At 34.4% G+C, this 27061-nt stretch overlaps 1 protein-coding gene across 1 annotated transcript; it reads left to right on the top strand.

Annotated features, from left to right (window-relative positions):
* Positions 1-3177: 3177 nt before the first annotated feature.
* LOC124365052 (m7GpppX diphosphatase) lies at positions 3178-27039 on the top strand. The gene is made up of 6 exons (XM_046820962.1): positions 3178-3510; positions 11271-11416; positions 14827-15051; positions 18218-18335; positions 19557-19694; positions 25856-27039. The coding sequence occupies exons 1-6, from the start codon at positions 3201-3203 to the stop codon at positions 25912-25914; spliced, it is 996 nt and encodes a 331-aa protein (XP_046676918.1). The 5' UTR covers positions 3178-3200; the 3' UTR covers positions 25915-27039.
* Positions 27040-27061: the final 22 nt, after the last annotated feature.

The following is a 27061-nucleotide window of genomic DNA, read 5'->3' on the forward strand; positions in this document are numbered from 1 at the left end:
TAAATATTCATATCAGAAGTAGCCTTATACTGACTATGAAGCTTCCTCTTCAACAGAACCAGTCTCATCAATTCCGGGGAGAACCAACAGGGAAAGGAAGATTTCCCTAAACCTTTCATTGGAGTCTGAGATTTAATTAGGGAACTCAGGCTAGTACAAAAGTGTGTAAAGGAATACTCAATATCTTCACAATCATCCAAAATAGGGTACTGCCAGAGTTGCAAGTCTTGAAAGACCGCTTCCATGTTGCATCTTTTGAAATCATACTTATTAACTGTATTTCTTGTTTTCATATTGCCATTGCACACAACTTCAATGTCCAAAGGAGGATGATGGGACTCGACAGGCATCAACGGATCCAAAGCCAGCTCAACCGATACATTCTTCAATGAGGAGAATACAAGATCCAGCACAACTTCCCGGTCATTCTTAACCCCATTAAACTGTTGCAAGTGAAAGAGGTCAACAAAACCCAATACAGACCGAAAGGAAGAATCCCGCTCAGCATCCATGGAACATGTCCAGTCCCTGTTAGGCAAATTGAAATCCCCAACTATAAGAATAGGCCCCTTTGTGCCTGCAGAAAGTAATGCCTCCTCACAGGCAACACAGAAGTCCACATACTGGCTGGCTGGCATGCTGGGTGGAAGATAAACAGCACTTAGAAACATAGAAAAACCAGTAAATCTAACCGATGCAAAAACACACTCAACAGGGCAAGCACGATGCACTATCTCTTGGGAGACCAATCTGTCATGAATACCCACAATAACACCACCACCGCTCATCTTGTTTGAGGTTTCATCTGAACGATCGCAACGATATATCTGATAATGTGTAAGGCCAAGTTCAGCATCAGCTATATCGGGTACAAGGTTTGTCTCTACGAGGATAATAATATCATAATTACTTTCAGCAACGGCGAGCTTCAAAATATTTAACTTACTTCTAAGACCATTGACATTCTGAAAGTAAACATGCAGATCGGTCTGGTCTTTAAAGTTTATTCGTTTTTTGATATGCCTTTAACGATAGCAGGGATTCCATGGGTGTATTTGATGGTCAAGGAAGTTTCACCTTTCTTCTTACGTTCTTCTAGTTCCTTTCTAACTTCCTGCAAATACTGGCGTTCTTTAGGAGTGCGATCTCTACCAATCGAGACACTTGCATAATCACCATTTGCTGATGAAACCAACTCCTGAGAAAATTTAGAAGTGAATACTCTGGCATCATTTGACGACTGGAATATCACTTTAAGAGGCCTATTCTTACCACGAATTAGCTTACCCAGTCTAAGAGTCCTTACACGTTCAAGGGGCAAATTTATTTTCAGAGCAGTGTTTAAGTTAGACACGTGGTTGAGGTCGTGGTCTTGCCTATTTTTTTACGGTAGAACTAGTAGACTCCCCTAGATTATAAATTATGACATTTGCGGCACGCTGTGACCTATCATTTAGTTCTCCAATAATAGCTTCTGTATCAGAGCCAACAACAGTATCTTTCAAACTTTTAAAGTCCTGTTCAAGAGTGGTTATTTTTGATTCCGTATTCAGAAGTCGAGGTTCCAAAGAGCAAATCTTAGAGTTTAAAGCTTTAATGTCCTCCTTTATGGGGGCTATATCCTCAGATTTCAAGCAATCAACCTTCGAAATAAGATGATCCATTTTCCCAGCAAGGTCAGAAATCTGAACAATCAAATGATTAATGGGGTTTCCGACATCTTTTAAACAATCAACCCGATTGCAGTTCCATGACAATTTCTTATTGCCTGCAAACTTTGCATATTCCGCCGCTGACATTTTAATACAATCAATATGAAACCATCGGTCACAAGGCCCATCGCAACCAATGGCCTTCTCCTGATCAAGTACTTTTTTCATACATATAACACAAGCAGGTATCGTAGAAGCCATCATTATCAGTTCCCGGTATTATGAAAATACAAGAGGCTTGATAAAAACAACTTACATAAATAGTTTACATGCATACATGCTAAAGCAAACAAAAGCAAGAATAAGCAAAACAAGTGCCAAATAACAACAACGTCGTGAATAAAAAGAAAAAAATTATGTAAAAGTAATTTTTTCATTACAAACGGTTCACCCAGCACCTTCATTGGATAAAAGTTTTTGAATATGTGTAAGCAGTTACGTGTACATAAAATCGATGGGGATTCAGTAACATCCTCAACCAAATAATGTTGTAAATTTTATTACACTAATCATTATTTCTCCATTTGGGCGACTTTAATAAGCGGCCTAGACTTGTTGTTCGATTGTTATTATCGAACTGTTTGATATATTATCCATATTCAATATTATATATTAATCGTACGAAACAAGAATTAATACATTAATAACAAGAATACATTACAATTTTTAATTACATAAATTTAACATTAACATTACAGAATAACAAATACAACTATGGCCTAGACTTACACATCAGAAATACGTTACAATAGTTATAAGACTGCGCGGATAGCAGTGAGCAACTGCTTTTGTGAAGGCAGTAGCCAAACTCACATGTATATCTACAAATTTATTACATAATTTCCTCATATTCATCGTCATTTTCAAATTCTCCATAAATTAGGTAGTTACTTCTTGCTGTTTATTGTTTACGTAATAAGTGACTGTAAGTAATAAGTAGGAATTATATGTTTTGTTAAATAAATTATAATGTCAAATTATTCATTGTGATTAAAAAATCAAACCAATCGATATTTAAAACAACCGAAAAAAACAGTGTAAGTCTTTATTTAAGTCTACCCGCTCTGTTTTATAAAATAACACAAAAATAAACCCACATCTAAAGTACTGTAGTGTAACTCGTACCGATTATATGTTTATACTATATGATGCGGGTGTCAAGCGAATACATATAACACAAGCAGGTATCGTAGAAGCCATCATTATCAGTTCCCGGTATTATGAAAATACAAGAGGCTTGATAAAAACAACTTACATAAATAGTTTACATGCATACATGCTAAAGCAAACAAAAGCAGGCTTCTGAGGCAAACAAAAGCAAACAAATTCTGAGGCTTCCTCAGATAGCTCCGGAGCCTCAATGGTAAACCAGTTTTGAATTATTTATTACCGATAGGCAAAGGCCTTTAACTATTATTGATTTTTTTTAGATTATCATAGGTTCTAATAATGCTTATGTTTACCGCCAGCTTTTGCTTACTAACGACAATGGCGGGAGTGGACTCGAGGGAAAAAGGGAAAGTTGATGCTACGGAAACGAGCGTGAGTGCTCAAAGTGATATTAACAATTTGTCTAAGTTTGTTATCAAGAGAATTTTAAATAACAATGCTCAGCGTAAGACCATTTTTGTTGAAGGTCATTTTCACGATAAAGATGGAAAAGCAGTTTTGTTGTTAGAGAAACAAGCATTTGATGAAAAATTTCTATCTTCCTTAAGTAATCAATCTGAACTTAGAAACTATTTTGTGAATGATGTTTATGGAAATTACGAATGCTATCCAGATCCACAATTCAATGGTAAGCTAAATTCATAAAATATACGATACTCATGATCAATGTACTCTTCCAAATAATTGTCCACGATAAACTTCACTGAGTGATCTTGAGTAGTGCTAAAATGCAAGAAGCACTATGGCGTCTGCCAGTACACGTGCCATAGTATCTGGGTAATAATAGTGTGGGCTAATAAACACCTTCAATGTTAATGTAAACTGAGTGATTTTGAGTAGGCTAGTCCTAACATGTTTCAGCACTGGGACATCTGAAGTCTATGTGTTAACCCATTAGCCACTCAATATTCTTGCACTAATCTCCTACAAATCCATATAAATATGCAAAATATTCAAGTGTGTAGCAAAACTCTCACAGAACATTCAATTTTATTGCTGTCATATTTGTTTGACTGAACTATTGTTTTTTAACTAATGAAACAGGTTATTATACTGTAATTTATAAGAACTGAATTATATAGGCTAACATTGATATATCGAGAATAATTTTTATAAATTTTGAAAGCAAGAAAATACAGTTAAAATTATGACATTAGGTATAATGTTATAGGAAAATTTTAATTCTTTTTAAGTGGAATTAAATGTTATTTCATTGATTTAGGCTATACCTATCTAAATTTTTTTTCAATTTTACGTAGGTTTTTGTAAAATGCAACATTTGTGTTCTTACACAAATCCTAACAAATAGGCTACGCTAAAAGTGCAAGGGTGTAGTATTATACCTTGATTCACATTGTATTTCTGGTGTTTAAGTACATATATTTAATAACGTATGTCATCATCATAGTACCGCCGCTTCGTGATTGGCGTTTTGGTACCACGTCGGCCATCATAAGACGTGCGCTAGTGACAACTGTGAAAGCAGTAATACACACCATGGATATTTTTGGTTATGGCTCTGTAGGAGACGCAGAACTGATGAGCATACAGTCGGAGCTAGACAAAAGGTGCTTCCATCCCCGTGCTGCTGAGTGAAGGTCGTTTAGAAATGCTTCCTTGGCAAACGCAATAAGTATGAAGCGTACACCGGCCATTTCGAAGGCCTTTTGTGAACTAAAAAACTCCAAGAGACATAATCCATAATATCGGATATAACTGTATTTGGCATTTTGGTCAAAGAATGTCATTCTGATATATATGTCTACGGCGTGGGAAGGGTTAAGGTTTTGGTTATATATTTAGTCTAATAATTAATCATATTATATTCTTTTCAATGAAACCCTTTATCAGTGTTTTGAAGGTACAACTGTGTCTAAACCAGAGGTTAAAATATTTACTTCAATAAATCACTTAAAAGCCACTTATAACAATAAATAGTAGGTAATCTATATATTAATTTTCAGAAAGAACTTTTAGGCAGCTTTAAACATTAATAAAATTATTGTACAAAAACCCACCCTAATAAAATTATTGTACAAAAACCCACCCTTTGAGTGCCAAGCGTGTCTGCAGTATGATTAGTGTCCAACACTCAAATGATTGATAATATTGAATATCGATTAAAATAATTTAAATGTTGTTTGACATGTTTACCTGTTAAGTAATTGCAAGTACTAACCTGCTCAAACTTAAGGGCAGAGTACGATCAGTGGATCCAGTTGTTATATGCTTATTTTCTACAATCTAAGATGTGTATATTTCTTTGACATATAAAAATATAGCTTTACTAGGGGAGACTTTAATAAGCAGCCTACACTCGTTATTTGTTTGTTTTTATCGAATGGTTCGGTATATTATCCAACTTCAATATGTAAAAATCTTACACAATAAGAGTTTAAAAACATAAATTTAACACTAACAATACAAAACAATAAAACCAACTATGGCCTAGACTAAGGTATCAAATAAAGAAACCTTACAATACTTATAACCTGCCTAGCTTGATATCAATGAGTGACCGCTTTTTTGAAATGGAGGAAAGAATTCTCCCCATGGGTTACCAGTAGCCAAACCCACACGATGAAGCCACTTAACTAATCTTGTCACTTGCAAGAAATATCTCACATATTTATCGCCATTTTCAAAGTCTCAAAATATTAGTTACTTTTTGTTGTTTATTGTTTACATTAAAATTACTATAACTAATAAGTTGAAATCGAATGCTAAGTTAAATAAATTGTAATATAGAATTATTCCTTTGGATAAGAATATCGAACCACTCGATAAAAACAACTGAATAACCGAGTTAGGCTGCTTATTAAAGTCTACCCCTTCAATATAATACAATCTTAAAGTCTATAATGTAATTCAGTTAGACATTATTGTTCCAAATTAATTCAAACAATCATGTGTATGGTATCTGAGTAATGACCACTAGAGAAGGGAAATAGTGTTCATCAATAACCTATTACAAGTTAATGTGTTGTGAGTATTACGTTCCAGTAACCGTGGTAACATGTTAGTGTACAAAAATTTAACTAACTCACTACAATGTAATATTTACTGATAAACTAATAAATTTATAAACGGATTAATTCAAATTTTACTATAAACATCCCTTAAGATAGTATCCAGATTCAAGCTGAGATCATGTGAGCACTTGTAAAGGCTAAGTTTACCTTTGTTACTATTAGTAACATATTTATTATAACCTAATTTCAATCTATTTATATCGCATAATAACATTCCATAGTGTAATATTTCCATTCCTAGCCTCATTGCTTGCACGAAATGGCCTTGGCTGTTACTGGTTATTAAGTCAATTAAACCAGAGAATCGTTTTGAGAACACCAAATTATTCAATCCAGCTGTTACTGAAATGACCATATCCTGGTAATAGGTTACCACTGAATTACTTCTTGTATGGGGCGGCCTATTACCATGCACTTAAACCTCAAGGGTCTTTTGTGTACCCCGGAAGCACACCATGAGGCGTACTAGTCTATGATTTCAGCAGTTCCACAAACTTAAACTTCCCATCTTTAATTGCAACTAGTACATTGTCATGTACATATGTTTTGTTTGTCAGACATGTTTATCCTTCAAAAAAGTTGAAAGTAAATAAATGTTATACTGTTTCGTTTGTTATGTTTTATAAATACACATAGCCTAGATTGTTTTTTATTCACCATAAAATTATTGCTTTTTTACTGGAATTTGAAATACCTATTAAGTAATTTGATGTAAGTAGTTATATAACACGTGGATTCTCTACTCAGAAATATTCATAATTCTATATTGATTATTCGAGTGTTGGATGCTTATTATAATGCAGCCACAAGTGCTTTTGAGGGGGTGGGGCTGTTAGTACAAAGCGTTTATAACAGGTAACCTATCGGCTGTAGTATAATAAACAGACATTACTACAATCGAATTGTGATTATCGAATATTTTTGACTATGACTATCTAAATATATTAAAAACAAAATGTCGAAAAAAATTACGTAAAATAGGTATTTAAAACAACAATACAGTTCTGTTGGCTTTTAATCTAACAACTAAGTATTAACGATTCAAAAAAATGCATGTTATGTTTATTTATAAAATGTTACAAACAAAACAATGTAACATTTACTTACTTTTATTTATTTTCTAAAATAAATGTGTTTGACTCCTGGTGACACAAAGAACACACGTACATCATCATTTTACTTGCCGCCATTATAAAAATTATTTTTAATTAATTTAGAGCAATAATGTCGAACCTAGTTATGTTTTAGGCTTTTAATATTGTATTATATTGAAACTATATTTCTATATGTCAATGAAATGTATTTGTTTTAGATTTTATAAAATAACTAACTTTATTTAAAGTATGTCTGAACAGTGTAGTACTTACGATTACTTTAGTCAATCTTGAAATGGTATTTCTGCAGGTACTGGTGCCGTCAAAACTAAATTCAGTTGTTAAAAAGTCATAGTTTGTTTCGTTGCAATTAAAATAGAACATGATTTTCAGTATGATAGTATAATTATATTATGAAATACCAAATTTGGGATGTTTAAAAAACCCTTTTCAAGTGTTCTTTTTGCAACGTCGTGTTTGTTCTGACTTTTCTTGCAGTGAACACTATTTGATTTTCACTTTTAATTCTAGTTTTGGCTGCATTATAATAAGCGGCTACCAACACAATCGTATCAACTATCAATTAGAAATATCTAAATTATCGAATATAAGACATTTGATCTATAGATATTCATAATTAATCATTGCCTGCAGTCTTGGGTAGAGTACAATAAGCGAGATATCGATTAGTTTAATCATCGATGCTTAATATTCAGATATCGAACACTAGTATATCAACATATATATAAAAATTATATATATTAAAATTCTGAATATATATATATTATATATATATATATATATATATATATATACACGCATAGTGACTATCTCATAAATAATAAAGGAGGTATAACTAGGAAAAACTCATAAATAATAACAAAATGATAACAGACATTTATAACAGAAAATACATAATATGCGTACCTATTTTCTCCTTGGTAGCAATGATTAACCGCTTTTAATAAGTTGTTCAAAGCATTTTCTCTATAAAACCGTACTTCTATTCAGTACAAATACACACATAGATTATCTGCTGCTGTGCCACTTTAAACTTCGTTTCACGGTCCTCCAAGAAATTTTGACTGTGTGTTGTCTATAAAATACAATATGTTTATTATATGAAAAAGTGTTAACAACTTAGTTATTGTTAAAAAATCGGTATCGGTTCATTATATCGATAGTTGAAATTAAGTAATATCTTTTGTCAATATTGTTATTAAAAACCGGGTTCGCTTATCATACTCCATCCATAGTTTTTATTTACTGCGATAATAATATTGTTGAAAATTAATTTAATTAAATAAAGTAAAATTATTTATGTACTGAGTAGGATATTTATTTATTCACCATTATACATTATACCATTATATTATGCTTGCTTTTGTTCATTGGCACAATATGGGATCCAAGTGTGGGGATGTAGTTCAGGTATTTTTTCTGTTTTTAAAGCTCAAAAGAGATATATTAGAACCATGCTATTTTTGAATCAGAGAGCTTCATGTAAAGATATTTTTTAGAGATATGAAAATATTGACCATTCCATCATTGTATATCTATAGCTGTTTAATATTTATTCATAATCGCCTAAATTCAGAAAATATAATTCATTATGAACATCAGTATGGCACCCGTTTTAAAGACAATCTGCAATTTCCTCTTCACAAATTAACATTATTTGAAAGCTCTCCAAATTATATGGGAATTAAATTTTACAACAAATTACCTCTACATGTAAAGCAGCTAACAGTGTTCAGTTTTAAAAAATCAGTGAAAAGCTTACTAATTAATAAGGCCTATTATAATTTTTCTGAATTCTTGCAGGACAATCTGCAGCTTGTGTAGTTTTAGTGAATTTGACAAATACATTGTTAATGTATGAAATGTTGTACAAACTGTTTTTACCATATAGTATGTATTATTGACAAGCAACCTGTTCACACAACATGTATAGTTGTATAACTGTGGATGTTATGTTGCAATACATTTCTTGATTCTTGATACAACAGATAATAATGTATAAGATGGCAATACATAATGAAATCTCATAAAATTTAAAGGAAGTTTTCAATTGAAACAAGTAACAATTATAATTATACATCAAGCATGAGTAAAAATAATAAAAACAATAAAACCGTAAATAGAAAACTATAAATGTAACAATAATCATAAATTAAGCAATGATAAAAACAAATAAATTAACATCAAGAAATGTTCACTCTAAAAATATATGCTTGAGATTTATTTATATCATTTCTGGTTTTATGGTGCCTTGGCATGGAACTATTATATAAGTGTAACGTTGAACTACAGAGACGAAAGAATAGGTTGTTTGAGTGGGTGGGTGTTATCACTGTAAAATCAATTTTAGCTGAAGGTCAGGGCAGTCGACATCACCAATTATAATTTTCTTGAGGAAGACCTCACCTGCCTGTTGTTTCCTTGAAACCAGTGATCCAAGACTAAGGTAATTAGCACCTGCTCTTTGATAGCCCTGCAATAGCAAGAGAGCGGTATGCCATCTTTGGTAGCTTGGACAGGGGTGGTGAATTTTCCCAGGAGGACTTGATAGGTTGTTTTCGGCGGTTTGTTGAACTGCTGAAGTTGTAGACTGGTAGGCATCATGGTGTTTCCGGGGTGTACAAAAAGCCCTTGAGGCTTAAGTGCATGGCAGTAGGCCGCCCCAAGGGAAAAGCAAGAAGGTAAGTAGCAAGCAGATCCATAGGATAGCACCAACGGCAAGACAATTGCGATAAACATGCAATTTTGGACTCAAAATGTATTTTTAAACATTGAACAGTATTTAGAATGGTTACAAGATAATGACCTTGATGGTGGTGATCCATTCAAGCATTTTTTTAAATGCCGTGGAGTTAGACATGTTCACCCTTTATATTTATCGTAAGAACTACATTGCTCAATCATAAAGTTTGGTTATTTTATATAATCTTAAATACATACATTTCTTTTATATATAGAAATATAGCTTTACTGTAATGCAATTTTAAAAGCGTACAACGTAATTTAATAAGGCATATTTATTCCAAATTAATTAAAATTAAAATCATGTGGTTGGTATTTAACTAATGGTCACAAGTACAATGGAAATGTACGTGTATTCTTTCTATCACAGGGAGTAAGACATGTTTATCCTTATAAATAGTAGTACATTGTTTTGTTTATAACATTTTGTAAATTTACATAGTGTAGATAGTTTTTATATTTATTGTTTATATATTAATTTTTAGGATGTAAAACCAGCAGAATTATCTTGTTATTTGAAATACCTATACTTAATTTGGTTCAACATTTTGTTTTCAGTATTTTTAGATAGTCATGAATATTGAGGATTTGTTACTCATGAACATTGATGATTTATTTGATAATCATGATTCGATTGTGGTGGTGGCCGCTTATTATACTGCAGCCCTAGATTTTATAAAAATACTATGCATTTTATAAAATAATTGCATGTTCATCACCATTGTTTTTGTCGATATCACAAGCCTACTCAGTAAGTAAATTAAATATAAGCAGCTGGCAATGATTAATTATGAATATCTATAGGTCAGATGTTACATTCGATAGTTTTGATATTTGTAACAAGTCTGTCAACGTGATCTTGGCTAGGGAAAGTATCGATCACAAATGCCCCTTCCATATATGGCGAGCTCCTCATGGGCCACCCACATGGGCTGATCAGAAACCTTAGAGAGAAAGAGTGGGGGCAGAGCCGAGCTGTACCGACAAATTCCGAACATGCGGCTGATCAGCGATCTCAGTTCAGAAGAGTTCTGTTTTCTACTATCTATTACAAATTAATGAGTCGTTTTATATCCAAACATATCTGAAAGACATTAAAATTAAAATTATAGAGAACGTATACTGCAATAATGTTTATTCAATAAATTATATTAGGTTTATATCTGAACAGATCTGAAAAGTATATAAATTATATGGAACTTGTACTATATTAATGTTTATTCAATTAGTTATATTAATACTGAACTCTCTTTATACCTTTCGTTTCATATGTGTGGGCTTAGGTGAAGCCTTTGGTGACATCTTGCACTTATCGCAAAAACTAAAAACATCTCTTTAGTTAATACCTAAAAATCAAATGTGGGTCTCCTAAAGTAGAACAAAATTAATCCTTTATGTTCAACATGTATACTGAATCATTTTATGATTCACTAACAATAAATCTCTAAACATGTTTCTACATATAATTTTAGTCTCTAATGAACTATTGTGGTTCACAGGTTTGAAAACAACTCTAATTTTCCCAGCAACTGACAAACACGTGCAGAAATTTGAGTATCAGCCACATCACATAATTGAAGAGACCAAAGAGCTGTATAAGACTGTAACATTACCCCACTTGTCACAAGAACAGTTCAGCCTACAGGTAAGATGTTCTTCATTATTATTTAACATATAATCGTTTAAACTACTACTGTATTGTATACTTCATTATATTAAACTGGTGTACTGATTTAGGACCTTTATATTACTCTTGGATTCGGTGACATACTTATAGTCAGATAATATAAGTACAGGGTGGCGCAGAGAAACAGGAAATTTTGAAGTTGTTGGTACACCTGTAAATCTCGTAGGAGTGGGGGATGGAAGTCATGATGTCAAGTAGTAACGGTCATTGAGTTGAGGAGCAATGGAGTGGTGCGAAGCGTGCCGTTGCCATGAGAGCGTTTTACAAAAATGGCGACAGTGTAACAGCTGCACAACGAGTGTTCCGACGCCATTATAATATTCCTCCCCGCGGTCGAATTCCTTCTTCACATGCCATATCATCATGGGTTCGGAATTTTGAAGAGACTGGTTCGGCCTCAAAGAAAAAACCTCCTGGGCATATAGTGACTGTTCGAACCCCAGAAAATGTTGATGCAGTGCGAGTTGCAGTGGAAAGGAGTCCGCGTCGTTCTGTACGAAAAATCGCCTCATCATTGCAACTTGAGCGTCGAAGTGTGCAAAGAATATTGCACGGCCTGCAGTTTCATCCTTACAAGCTTCAGATTGTTCAAGCTCTATAACCAAATGACGGTGAGTTACGCTTACAATTTTGTTAACAGCTACTGACCAAAATCAATGAGGACACAAATTTCCTTGAAAATTTTTGGATGTCTGATGAGGCCCACTTTCATTTAAATCGTTGAATCGATTGAATGAACATGTTAGGCGCAATGGACAGCACTTAACCCATTGCGGATCGTATTGTTTCGGAGTGTGGACACCAGCGGGCACGAATTAATTTATGGTCAGTGGCCGAACGAACAGCAATGGTGTGCCACAACGTATCGCTCGCTATTGTATACTCACTTCATATCTACGTTGAACTGGATTCCGGTTTATAAAAATATCTCCATCTATATTCTTAAAAACAAAATAATTAAATACAATATATTGTTTATGAACTATTGTAATAAATATTGATCAAGTTCAGACGATCATTAGTTTTCCATTTCGATGAGCTCATATTATGACACACAAATTATACCATAAAATGCAAACTATTGAGTTTTGCCTTAACATTAAACATATCCACATCTGAGTGGACTAAAGTAGTATCATCAGCATACACATCACAATACATGAGTCTGCTGTGTATTTTCATAGACAGAGCTGTTAAGGAGGGATCAGCTGACGGAATGAATGAATTGTCGGTCAAAAATAGAACTTTACTTAAGGAAACAAATTTAAAAATAAAAGAGCTAAGATAGGAAATTAATTCTTTAGCTAAATAATTAGATATTTTACTAGTGGCTGTGTTTTCTATTTCTAACTTGAACATTGTGTCAGCAAATATATATATTTATATATATACAAGGTCGGTCCAAAAAGTATCCGACCGCCGACCAGTACGCGACCGAGGTGTAACCGACCGGCTCGAACCAGTTATTGGAGGGGAGGGGCGAGCCTACTACTTCCCATATTAGGCATTGAATACGATCCGGTCACTCAGTGAGTCGCAGCACTCTGTTCCATACAGTACTGCCATGTCTGTGCGTCTCATTTCAATATGACTGAATGTGTTGAGCAGCGCATTTGCATTAAATTTTACCAAAAACTTGGCCATTTAGCATCAGAGACGATTACTATGATACGGAAAGTTTATGATGACGTGTCTATGGGCGATTCACAAATACAAGAGTGGTTTAGGCGGTTTAAAAATGGCCGCATATCAGTGGAGAGTGATGACCGATCTGGCAGGCCTTCAACGGCCAGAAACGCTGAAAATGTTAAACGTGTTCGTGCAGCAATTAATGAAAACCGTCGATTGACTGTCCGAGAGCTGGAAGAAGATATAGGAATACCAAAATCGTCAGTTTGTAAAAATACAGGAATACACAAAGATTTAAAAATGAACCGTATGTTGGCAAAATTTGTTCCTCGGCTGCTGACAGAAGACCAAAAGAACTGTCGACTTGAAATTGCACAGGACAATCTGGATTTGATAAAAAGTGACCCAGGACTATTTAAAAAAGTTATTACTGGTGATGAGTCATGGGATTATGGCTGCGACCCTGAAACAAAGGCTCAATCTTCACAGTGGAAAACTCACGAAGAGCAACAGCCGAAAAAAGCAAGACAAAGTCTAAGCAATGTCAAGACAATGCTGACAGTTTTTTTTTACCAGGATGGCGTTGTTCATCACGAATGTGCTCCAAGAGGCCAGACAGTGAATAAGGAGTATTATCTTGAGGTCCTAAGGCGGCTACGATTACCCAGCAGGGATCACTTCTGGCTGGTTTATACCTTCCAGTTGAACCTACCACTGGGCACATCAAAAACCGATGTGCCACTTAAATCTGGGCAACCTTATGGATGTCCAGTAGCGGCACATCACTAACCGCAAATGTTGAGATTCTGGGGTTCATGGGCAATTCGATAGGTCTAGTCTACTGTAGAAGATGACTGTTGGAGTTGGTGGGGTTTGTTCCCTTACCTCAGAGGTTCTTGTTAACCTCAACAAGGGTGTGCCACCCCCTGCCTACTTTGACTGGAGAGGCTGGTTCAGAGCTGGCCTCCCCTTCTTCTGGGATGACTGAGATGTAGTGCCCTAATTCTTCCTCATGGATCTCGATAGGAGGCGGCCCCTACTCCCTAACCTTACCCATCCTGAATATCCTATCACTCCGGAAGCAGCGCAAAGGTTCTTACAGGACTAAGTGCAATTTATAAGCTTCTTGTCCTAAGATAAAAAAAAGGGCTACGAGATGCAGTGCGAAGGAATACGACAGCCTCCCTACAGTCCTGACATAGCTCCTTGTAACTTCTGGCTATTTCCGAAATTAAAAATTCCTTTGAAAGGAAAAAATTTTTGACGATGTTGAACAAATAAAACAAAATGCAACGAAGGACCTGTTATTCATTCCGCAAAATGAATTTATGGATTGTTTCCGGAAGTGGGAGGAGCGTTGGAATAAGGTAGTGGCTTGTGGAGGGGAGTACTTTAAAGGGGACCAGATTGTTGTTGCCGCCTAGTAACGTCAGTTCATGCCAGACGTCAAGGTCGGATACTTTTTGGACACACCTCGTATATATTAATCTTCATGTTTTATGTTTTGTTATTGCCACTTATTTAGTTTCATTTAATTTCAGACATTGTGAGAAACTTCTATACTTTGGCTTAAATTAATAGTAAAAGTTGTTGCTTTGCGTCATACTATTCCATTCATTCTTCGATATCTTTAGAAATTCCTGGAGTTTGGTCTCAAACTAGGAATTTCATTCCAAGAAATGTGTTTCAATCCTGTTTTCTTTTCCCAGTGATCTAATGGTTTTTTTTTTATGTTCCAGTGGGTGTACAATATACTGGAACACAAAGTCGAAGTGGACCGAATAGTTGTTGAAGATGAAGACCCAAACTTAGGTTTTGTTTTGTTGCCAGACCTGAAATGGGATGGAAAGCAGATTGATACTCTCTATTTGTTAGCAATAGTTCGTCCCCGAGGAATACGAAGCATTCGAGATCTGACTGCAGAACACCTTCCTCTCTTGTACAACGTCAGAGACAAAGTTATAGTGAGTCATTGATATAGTATTAAAACTGTAACTTTAATATATATAACTATAACTATAACAATGTAGCTGATTGTTATACCTGGATACGTTTGGTTATTAATAGTTTATTTAGTTAAAACCGACTTCAAAATGTGTTAAAGAGTTCATAAAAGTATTGAGTCATATTTTAAAGTCAATGTCCATAACTACTTTATTTATCTAAAAGTTTCATGATCGATTTTGTGTGTAATTCCATGTATCCTAGACAGCTGTGATTTAACAACACTCCACACTGAAGATAAAATTCCATTACTACCAACAGTGTTAAAATATACTAACCAGCCAGATATTTAACCCTTTGAGTGCCACAGCGTCGCTAATTTTGACGCTACGAAAAGTGCATAAAGTGCCAGCGTCGCCAATTTTGACGTTTCGTATTTCGATAGTATTTTATATAGTACAAGATTATTTTGGCCTAATAATCAGACGGCTGTATTCAATAGGTTCCAAACTATCAATAAATACGAGTTTTATGTTGTTTCATTACTATTTTATCTGTGAAACTTATGTTGTTTGGGTACTTATCAAGAAGCCACTATTTTTGGACGAGTTTTCCTTATCGGGGACAAAATACATTACATTGTTAAAAACAACTGACTTTATTTAACCTATTTTGGAATGTACAAGTTATTACGACAATCAATTAAATCAAAAACTATAAGAACAACGTTTCATTATTCGGAAATGTCAGGCCATTCGTGTGTCTATTTGGAGACGATTTGGAGATAAGAAGTATGACTCATCGAGTATTTTTCGATTCATTATGGAAGAAGGAACGTATAATGAAGTTTATTTTGATCTCTGATAAGGAAAACTCGTCCAAAAATAGTGGGCTGTGATAAGTACCTGTACGATGATTCTGTCTTACAGTCACGCGACGTAGCGGACGAGTACCGTGTTGCGTAACGGCCTTTCTTGTTGTTTATGTGCCGATAACCAAGCATTTGAGTAAATACAAAATAAAATAGTAACTTATATAGTATTTTACTGTATTTCTTTACAAAAGTAATGTATGATTTGAGTTGTGTTCAAGCGAAAAACGTGAATTTTCAGTGTAAATATTATTAGGGTTATTATTTAGTAAATGTAAACTTTTATGTAAATATGTTAGCAAGTATTAGTTTCTAAATTTACTAATCATAATTATTTGTGTTGTATTAATGTTTTATTACATTTATTGGGAAAACTACATCATTACTAAGTCATTTCTAACCTCTGACAAATGAAGTACAGTTTATAAAATGTCGGTACCGGGCAGCATTTTGTTAATACATATAATGCCATGTTTTTAAAATCCTAAAATAAGATATTACACATGGGTTTTATTTATAATCATATGGCCTTTATCATGGTATAAAGAAAAAAAAATCTTAAAAATACCGTATGCACACAAATTAGGTCGAAACTTAACTTTTTATACAAAAGTAAAAAACTTTTTTTATAAATACTGAAATTTTTATATTTTTTTAAATCAAATTTTATTTGTAACGATATGTATCATATTCTGCATTTAATAAGAAAAAAAACAACAACAAAATGATGGAAATCTGTTTGGTAGTTATTTTACAACAGCTTTTTTCCCAAAAGCTTACAAATATGCGAAAAACAGCGTGGCACTTTATGCATATGCCTTCAGAAAGTACCCGTGGCACTCAAAGGGTTAAAACACTGAGTTGGCCTCATCACAACACAATCAGTTATTGGCACCCATTTCAAAAAATAACAATGATAGTAATTGAAGTGTTTCAACCCCTGCTGCAAACATAGGGAAGAATTGAGCATTTTACATAGAATTTATAGTTTTCAATCTATATAAATAAGGCACACATTTAGCATTCTTTACGATGCAAGTCAATAAAAAAATTCAAATGTTCATAATTATATAAAATGTGGGTTTTTGAATTTTTATTTGCAATTCCAGAAAGGTGAAGTGTTTTATTTGTATTTGAACTGTGTAGTAATTCTGTGCATTCGGGTATTCATTTTTAGTGGCCATTTTGTGATCCTGAGCTTACAGTGCCACGACATCACACAGTTGTTATCTTATTTACTTTTTAAGCATTTTCCTTTTTTTTTTTAAATAAACAAATATTGTAAAGTGGCTAAAGTATAGTTTTTGGGGAAGAAGACAAATGCTGCTTCAAAGACTTATAGTAAGTATAATAAAACAAAGCTTTATGAAAATCTTTTTACAATTTTTACAGGCACGTACTTTCGAATTTTATAAAACTTAAATATAGGAAAATTTTATTAACTATCACAATCCTTTTTTTATTTATTTCTAAAGATGATTTGTTTTATTATAAACTGATACGATAACTAACCCTGATTACACCAATGTATAGCACTATGGAGATTAGATTTGATATATTTAGTTTATAAGGGAGATAGTGAACTTTTGCAAGAAGACCAAAATCATAGATAAATTATTGAGTTACTTGTTCAAATCCTCCAAACATAAATATTAGAATCATAAATACAATTATTATGATATCAAGGGAATAGTACTAAAAATAGTAACATTTAATTTTTGTATGAAAGGGTTTTTTCTCAGTGAAAACTTCTATGGTACTATGAACCATTTCTATTATAAACTCTGAAAGAGAAATTGAAACCTTTTTATTATTCCAACTATCAATGACTATAATACGTCTTATCAAAGTAAAAATCTATTTAATTAAAGAAAAAGCATGAAATCTATAAGAATACAGATGAAGGTCAAATACACAATTATCGCACTAAAGAACTCTTTTATATACACACAACACTCACACAAACAAACAAATAAATATATACATTTTGTATACTTCATAGTTTCATAGAAAGGACAATGTAATTAAATAATAAACTTACACTTAAACACGAAACACACAAATCAGTTAGTAGCTGTTCATTAATATAGTTCTTAATCCAGATAAGTGTTATTGTCTATTAATGCACTATTTCTTATCCAGGTAGAATTCTCTCAGTGTCACGTTACTGTGTTGGAGAGTATCTTGTCTTTAGTGAAAGCATCCTACCATAGGTAAAAATATTATCATAGACCGGTAGTAAACTATTTAGTTAAAAGCAAATTATGTACTATTTTAGTTTTGTTCAGTATTTTCAACTAGATATTGTGTTTCAGAAATCAATAGAAGAGAAATACACCATTCCTCAGTCTCAGCTGAGAATTTATTTCCACTATCAGCCATCGTTCTATCACCTACACATACACTTCACCTATTTGCCTTATGAAGCTCCAGGTAATTAATAATTATTTTAGTAAGAAATATTTTGTATTAATGGAAACAATTTTTGAATTGTTAATTTACAGTGAGCGAGATACAGATTATTAATCCAATAGTCTAGTCTCATGAGTTTTACTAGTGCACTGAAAGCGTAAATCGGACCTGGATTTACCACATAGCTTGATCTCAAGAATAAAGATAATCAAATTGTCATTTAATAAAAATTGCTCTGGGAAATGTCTGCATTTAGTCTTATTTACATTATAAAAAGAAAAAAATACAATTTTAACTAAATAGCTAAAAACATACAGCCCAGATTTGTGTTATCCAATAAATACAAACTCATAAAAATAAATGCTTAAGATAGACAATTTATCTTATTTTTTCCAATAATTAACTGTACACTGTAAGTAGGATCCCCATAGAAAAGCCTTTATACTCTTGCCTATTGCCAAGTGTATGGTATATGTCATATTTATTCGGTAATATTTAGCGAGTATGAAGTGAATTTGTTACACTACCTTTCTGATGATTAGAGAGATAAAAGTAGACCAAGAACAATATTTTATATGTTAGGCCCATATTACACAAACATAGGTTTAGCAAGATAGTAAATTAAGTAAAAGAATACCAAGACCAATATTTTTTGTTAGGTCTGTATCGCACAAACATGGGTTAAATAAGACAGTAAGTGAAGTAAAGAATACCAAGAATAGGACATAAATTAAGTTTGATAGTAAATAAAGTAAAATAATACCAATAACAATTCAAGTTGATATCAGTCACCATACATCTCAACGTTGTGATCGTAAGACTGACCTCTCGCTCCTCTGCTGGTCTTTCCTTCTGATGATTTTGCGCTGGAGCGCATGTGCGAGTAAGCGTGCATGCCGCAACTTGCCAAGCGCGATCATGTCTTGGCCAGATAGATGGAACGAACTCGTCATGATTACGTCATTTATTGTCAACGAGAAAACTTACCCTCCAATAAGGTTTGAATTGATAATTAAAAATTAAACAAAAATTACACTATACGTTTTTAGTACCTCACAGCTCTACCGACTCTGACGCAAACAAATATTGTCTAAGTGCCTGGTAACAAAAGAAGATGTAAACAGCTAAAATGGTATATAGTTTTGATAAGATCTATTTCCTTTCTGGTTTGAATCATGACACATTTGATAGTTGTTTTCAGTTCATTACCACTAGACAGTTACCAAGCAAATGTATGTTTAGGTATTCTGACGGAGAAAGCTCATCTACTGAGTACAGTAATCAACAACATCCAGTTGAGATCTGATTACTATCAAGAAGCCACACTGCCTTTTGCTGTTAAAGAATCCGACAACTTGTTTTCATCTTATGAGAAGAAAGGTGAATTTACAGTATTCAACTTTAGTTATTACTTCTGTCGAAAGACAATTAAGATAGGTTTCATAACAGTTTTTAAATGTATAGTAAAAGTGAGACTACTCTTGTCTTTTATATCTGCACTGCTAGCAGTTACCCGCTGCTTAGTATACAATTTAGTAGGTTTTGCAGTTGTATGAGCACTTCTGGTTCTGAGTTATATTTTCAACACCAATGTTGAGTTTACCTTGTTGCTACTAAGGTGAGGAAAAGTTTTGAGAAAAAAACTCAAAAAGTGTATAACGGCCAATGGAATTTACTTTGTTTGTAGTGTTTTTTGTTCCAGTTGATTTTGACTTGTTAAACATGTGGTTGTGTTGTCACAAAATGATGTTTACACAGAACAGTTAAATACATTTGACAGGTTCTTTCAATTAATATTTCACAACTTTAGAGACCAAGATGGGATTTTTTACAACTTTAACCCTCCGAGTGGTGAAAGACGCTGCAGCGTCTGTTTATTTTCTATTACCAGTGGCAAAGACGCTGCAGCGTCTATTTATGTAAGCCTTTTTTGTTAAGCGGTTTATAAAAACATTCCGCGACGTATCCACACTGAAGTGGTATGGATAGAAAGAACAGATTCCAAACTTTAATTTCATATAGTATTTTATTGTACTGGCTATACGTTTTGTTTACTGTATGCCGATTTTAAACGCCCTTGGCGAGTCGCGGTAATAGAACAGTCGGGGCTGGATGCAAAAAAGACTATGTGTTGTCCTCCTCGGTAGACTAATGGATATAGTCTCGGCTCTCTAACTGAGAGATTACGGGTTCAAATCCCGGGGAGGGCCCATCAGGAATAAACATAAAATAGCCAGTGTTCAATGAAGCCGTCATAGCTTAAAGCTGAGGCTTAAAAAAAAAGAACAAAAAATAAAAAAAGACTATGTGCTTTATGTGGACCCACAAAAAAAGAGGTAAAATCCACTTTTGGTGTCCAGCCTGCAATTGTGGAGTTCACAGAGAGTGCTTTCCTTACTTGGAACATTATTGGAGACCTCTAAGGCCTGGAAAAAAGAGGAGGAAAGAAGATGGCTCAGATACAGACTAAAATGTCAAAAAATCTGGTGTGCATAGTTGTTTTTATGTAATTAGTGTTAGTGTTTTTTTTTTTTTTTTAGTTCATTCAAACTGTGTGTTTTTCAAATTGAAATTAAATTTAGAACAAAACTGCTATCATGAATAGTTTATTTTGCTATTTTTTTAATTTCATAATTGAAGCCAAACATAAAAATTAAAATTTTCAAAAAAATATTTTGGTTTTTCAACTAAACTAAGGTAAGTAAACTATTTTAACATTGATACATTGTGTGTTTTGTGCAGTTTAATTTGATATATAATATGTCATAATTATATAATTTTTAGAGCTAAAAATATGTATATATTGATACAATACAAAATGTGAGAAAAAGTCCCGCCACTTGGAGAAAAAGTAGTTGCCACTGGGAGGGTTAATGACCAGTGGAGTGTAGCCCGGAAGAATAGGTGTATAATAATATCCCAGGATCCTGAAAATGGCCATGTAAATTTTAGTACAATCCGTTGAGTAGGTTACGCATGAATGCAAAACAAACAAGGCACCTTCGCATTTATATTGTTATTATGATTAGGATATAACTAAAGTAATAATAATGTAAGCTGAAGTAACCCATAACATTATCATTTAGTTAACATTAGTAGAGCAGTCTACACAAAACAATGTTGATGGTGGTTGATTTACCTGAATCCTTCCTTTAAACCATGTGCTCAACATTGCAACTGATCTGTTTGAACATCATTATATAAACATAATCAACTGATACTTTAAACAACTATATGTACATTTAATTTCATACATCTGTTTAGTAGGCAAGCAAGTAGTATATGACCATAACCATGTCATAGTGGAAACAACTGGTGGTCACCAGCGATATTGCAAAATTTCATCCCAAATATTGTGGGACTGTTTATGTACGAGGTGTTTTCAAAAAGTATCGTGAATTTTGTGTATTTTCAAAAATTATTTATTTATTCGTGAATATCTATTTTTTCCCTTTCAAAGTAATCCCCCTGGGATATTATACACATGTGCCAACGTTTTTTCCAATCTTCGAAGCACTTCAAAAAATAATTTTTTTTTTATCTTGTTCAGCTCCTTCTTCGATGCCGTCTCTATCTCGTCAATCGTGGCGTAGCGTCGTCCTTTCATGGGCCTCTTCAGTTTCGGGAACAAGAAAAAGTCACAGGGGGCCAGATCTGGGAAATACGGTGGCTGCGGTATTATTAGTGTGTTGTTTTTGGCCAAGAAGTCACATTCAACCGAACTTGGCGTGCTTTTTTCGGTCTTGGTTCATGCGGCAGCTTCCATTGAGATGATTGAGCTTTGGTTTCCACGTCATAACCATAAACCCATGATTCGTCACCAGTTATGACCCTCTGGAGCAAATTCGGGTCGTCGCGGACAGATTCCAACATCTCATTAGCAATGTTCATGCGATGCTGTTTTTGATCGAAATTGAGCAATTTTGGGGCGACCCGTCTCATGCCCAAATTATCGATTAAAATCGAATGGCACAAGCCAATCAATATGCCTAGGTCCTCAGAAATTTCTCTAATGGTGAATCGACGATTGGCCAATACCATTTTCTTCACTTCATCAATGTTTTTGTCTCTTGTTGAAGTGCTCGGGCGTCCGGCATGTTCTTCGTCATTCACATCTTCTCGGCCTTCTGAAAACATTTTGTACCACCGATAAACGTTGATTTTGTCCAAAGTAGCTTCTCCGTATGCCACAGTCAACATTCGGAATGCATCCGCGCACTTAATTTCGTTTTTCACACAAAATTTGATACAGGTTCTTTGTTCCATTTTTTTGGATAGGTAAAAATCGAAGACTAACCAAAACACGTGCAAGTAAAGCAGCTGTCAACAATTAACTGAACATTCAAAATGGCCGAAATTTTCAATATAAGTGAGACATATGTACCAACATAACGCCACAAAAAGAAATTCGAATATACGTAACCCGCGAAAATTCAAAATTCGCGATACTTTTTGAATACACATCGTATGTGTTACGCTAACAGTCCTGGGTACTCTGATATTTGTTCACAATGTTCTCGTTTAGTGTAATTATCTCAAGTTGAACATGAATTCAAACAAATAGATTAGAACTGAACATACCTTGTGTGATTGCTGTCATTTGCATCGCAAAGTCTAAATAACACAGACAATCAAGGTTTACAGGGTGAACTCAAAATAAATATTTCTGAACTATAAAGGAATTAAGACCTAATGTTCGATACAATCAAAGGCTATATAGTAATAAAATATAAGGTAGTTTTGTAGTTATTATTTGAATTAAACAATTATAGTGTGGGTTATAACTAAATACAACAACTTTAAAGGTGAGATGAATTTAGCTATCTTCTTGGAGTTGTATTATCTAGTGTTTCCTTTTACGACATTGCGGCATAATTAAAGTCTTAATACTCAAAGTAATTAAGTACAGTACTATTGTTTCTAATATAAAATAATTCCTTTAACAACATAGGACTACCAAATATTGTGAAAACGTCATTTTAGCACACAGTCCATTATTGTATATACTATTTAGGTCCAACTTTAAAAAACACGTAATATATTATTTCCAGTTAGTTATTGTTCGGGGCTGTAAGTGTACTTGTTTAGCCCTTCACCACAGGAGGTTTCACGAGTCCACATATAATCAGCTGTAGGAGTTAAGTCAGCCGACGATAACTTACATTAAGTGTACTTGTTTAGCCCTTCACCACAGGAGGTTTCACGAGTCCACATATAATCAGCTGTAGGAGTTAAGTCAGCCGACGATAACTTACATTAAGTGTACTTGTTTAGCCCTTCAACACAGGAGGTTTCACGAGTCCACATATAATCAGCTGTAGGAGTTAAGTCAGCCGACGATAACTTACATTAAATGTACTTGTTTAGCCCTTCAACACAGGAGGTTTCACGAGTCCACATATAATCAGCTGTAGGAGTTAAGTCAGCCGACGATAACTTACATTAAGTGTACTTGTTTAGCCCTTCAACACAGGAGGTTTCACGAGTCCACATATAATCAGCTGTAGGAGTTAAGTCAGCCGACGATAACTTACATTCTGAGTCAGCAATCTGGTCATTGTTATAATGCAATGATCAAAACACTTATTACATAACTGTATTTTGTTTACATTATATATAATACAATGTTCATAACTAAGGTAGTTTTAAAAATAAAAAGCCCACTCAACTACAGCAACTTTTGGTATGCTATATTCCACTTATTGTACATTAAATTAACATTGAATACTGCAATTAGTATTGACTAAAGCAGTGATTAATCATTAAAAAACAGTCTGAACCTGAGCCGTTGTAAAAATTGCTTCCTTAATGTTTGAAATGATTATCTGATACAAACCACTGATATATTCGTAGAAAAAAAAACCACTGAATGAGGCAAATAAAATGTAGTATATTTTGTTCTCTATCTAGTGAGAGAAACAACTGATTGAATTCTGACTTCTGACGATAGACTACATAGGAATACTGTCTAAAGTAAAACCAATCCCTGTACGAGGACGAAATGATTAAAATACCTAATACTGATAGCCAGGCTGCACTGAAGGCTCTTGATACCTGTTCATTTGATTCGAAAGCGGTCTGGGAATGTAAGAATGCTCTAGCAGAGCTGGCAATGAATAACAGAGTAACACTCAGTTGGGTATCGGGCCATGAAGGCATTCATGGAAATGAAAAAGCAGACATCCTCGCCAAAAAGTTTTCCATAAGTAAACAGTTTTGACTTATTTCAAAACTCCCATAAAAGGGCTTTCATGGTTAAAATGTTTAATCTCTGACTGCCCCTGATGTGACCAGTTAATTTGTCTTTTGTAATAACTTTACATGTCACATAGGAACTGATTGTTTTTAGGTGGTTTACTTACAGGCATTGGGTTTATTTCAGAAACTAGGATTATTGACAATATGATAGTGAACATGTTACTGTATATTGTAACTATATCATCATATTGAATAGACGTATTATTTATTTCATACTCCACTTATTCTATTCTGCTACGATGAAATGTTTTCTATTTTACGAGGTGTGTCCAAAAAGTATCCGACCTTGACGTCTGGCATGAACTGACGGTTACTCGGCGGCAACGGCAGTCTGGTCCCCTATTAGTACTGCCTTCCACAAGCCACTACCTTATTCCAACGCTCCTCCCACTTCCGGAAACACTCCTTAAATTCATTTTGTGGAATGGCTAACAAGTCCTTCGTCGCATTTTGTTTTATTTGTTCAACATCGTCAAATCTTTTTCCTTTCAAAGGAATTTTTAATTTCGGAAATAGCCAGAAGTCACAAGGAGCTATGTCAGGACTGTAGGGAGGCTGTCGTAGTTGGTTGATTTCGTGTTTGACCAAAAAACGCTGAATAAGATTTAAGGAATGAGCTGGCGCGTTGTCGTGGTGCAGGATCCAGTCACGGCTTGTCCACAGTTCAGGTCGTTTCCTTCGCACTGCATCTCGCAGCCGCCTTAGGACCTCTTAGTGTAAAATGTTTCAAACTGACGATTTTGGTATTCCTAAATCTTCTTCCAGCTCTCGGACAGTCAATCAACGGTTTTCATTGATTGCTGCACGAACACGTTCAACGTTTCTGGCTGTTGAAGGCCTGCCAGATCGGTCATCACTCTCCTCTGATATGCGGCCATTTTTAAACCGTCTAAACCACTCTTTTATTTGTGTATCGCCCATAGACACGTCACCATAAACTTTCCGTATCATAGTAATCGTCTCTGATGTTGAATGGCCAAGTTTTTGGCAAAATGTAATGCAAATGCGCTGCTCAACACGTTCAGTCATACTGAAATGCGACGCACACATATGGCAGTACTGTACAGAACAGAGCGCTGTGACCGGATCGTATTCAATGCCTAATATGGGAAGGAGTAGGCTTGCCCCTCCCCTCCAATAGCCGGTGCGAGCCGGTCGGTTATGCCGCGGACGCCTACTGGTCGGCGGTCAGATACTTTTTGGACAGACCTCGTACATTCTCTTTTCAGTAATTTAATTTAGTATAAAAGTGTTATATTCTGAGATGACCTGGTATGTTTCAGGTCTTGTGAAAAGAATACCACCTAAAGAAGCCGATGGAGCAGCCACAAGTAATAATTGAGATTCGTCCCCGTTTGCATATTTGCCACATGTATTATCATGTGAAAGAAAACAAAAATGAAAAAGGAGACCAACAACCGTACTGTCTAGAAGCTCAGTCTTCATCAATCACAATGAAATGTGATCTTTGGGAACATACTTTTGTGTTTGATAGTGTTAAAATTAAACCCACAACTATTAAGGGACTGGTGCAAGATGAAGGGAATGTGATCACATGTAGACTTCAGATTCTAGCTGCAATAGATGAGAGCAAGGAAGAAACAACTGCAAAGTTTGTTCCCAGCGTTGTAAAAGATAGTCCGACCCAGATTTCCTGTAAACATTGTCATTCTGATTTGTTAAAAGAAGAAACCCGTTTTACTAGAATTTTACCCTTGCCAACGTCAGATTTTGATCCAGGAGACCTATTTTGTCATACTCATAGTCACGAAGATTTGGAAAGCAAGCATTGTTTATATCCTAGACAGTATGATTTTCTTTATAACAATTTTTCCTTCAGAATTCACGGAGACGTGTTGTGCGGCTCTAAAACAATGTGCGAGAGCAATGCTGTTTATTGCAGGGGATGTGAACTCCGTGTAGGTTCAAAGGATAGAAACTCCGTCAAAATTTGGAATTTTGCCGTGGATTTTGGCCCTGATAATTCTCTGGTAACTCCTGAAGGAGATTTTGTTTTGTTGGTAAAAAGTTGTGTTCATGACTCTGTAAGTGCAATGTGCAAGATACTAATCACCTGCCAGCCAGCTTCGGGTGATAAAGAATATTTACTTCTTTGGGTGATGGACAGAAGTTTAACTTTGTTTGTGAGTTGTGATGGTTCTAATAAGTTAATAAAGAAAAATGTAATTAAATTGCTATACTCTCATGAAAAAAGTGATTCAAAAGTAGTTTGTGAATGGAAGAAAAATGTCAACACTAATACTTTTGAAATTCCTGAGGTTATGTTCACAGAAGGATTGGATTACTTGAAGAGATGTAATATGTTGTTTCCTATATCATTCAGGCAAGCTAACAACATGAACGTTGGCTACTTAGGCATTTAGTAATAGTTGTTTTATAGAGTAATAATACTTTTTTGTAAACATTATACATTCATAATATAAAGAATAAAGTGCTGTTTTAGATATTTTTTGTTCTTCCAAAATGTT

The sequence above is a fragment of the Homalodisca vitripennis genome, chromosome 6 (assembly GCF_021130785.1).
Source record: "Homalodisca vitripennis isolate AUS2020 chromosome 6, UT_GWSS_2.1, whole genome shotgun sequence".
NCBI classification, from domain to species: Eukaryota; Metazoa; Arthropoda; class Insecta; order Hemiptera; family Cicadellidae; genus Homalodisca; species Homalodisca vitripennis.

What these genes read in the sequence shown, in the direction of transcription:
- LOC124365052 (XM_046820962.1), top strand. Translation starts at nt 3,201, where the DNA reads ATGGCGGGAGTGGACTCGAGGGAAAAAGGGAAAGTTGATGCTACGGAA. An exon ending in AAGAACAGTTCAGCCTACAG is followed by an intron (nt 11,417 to 14,826) that starts GTAAGATGTTCT and finishes TTTATGTTCCAG; the next exon opens with TGGGTGTACAATATACTGGA. An exon ending in ACGTCAGAGACAAAGTTATA is followed by an intron (nt 15,052 to 18,217) that starts GTGAGTCATTGA and finishes ATTGTGTTTCAG; the next exon opens with AAATCAATAGAAGAGAAATA.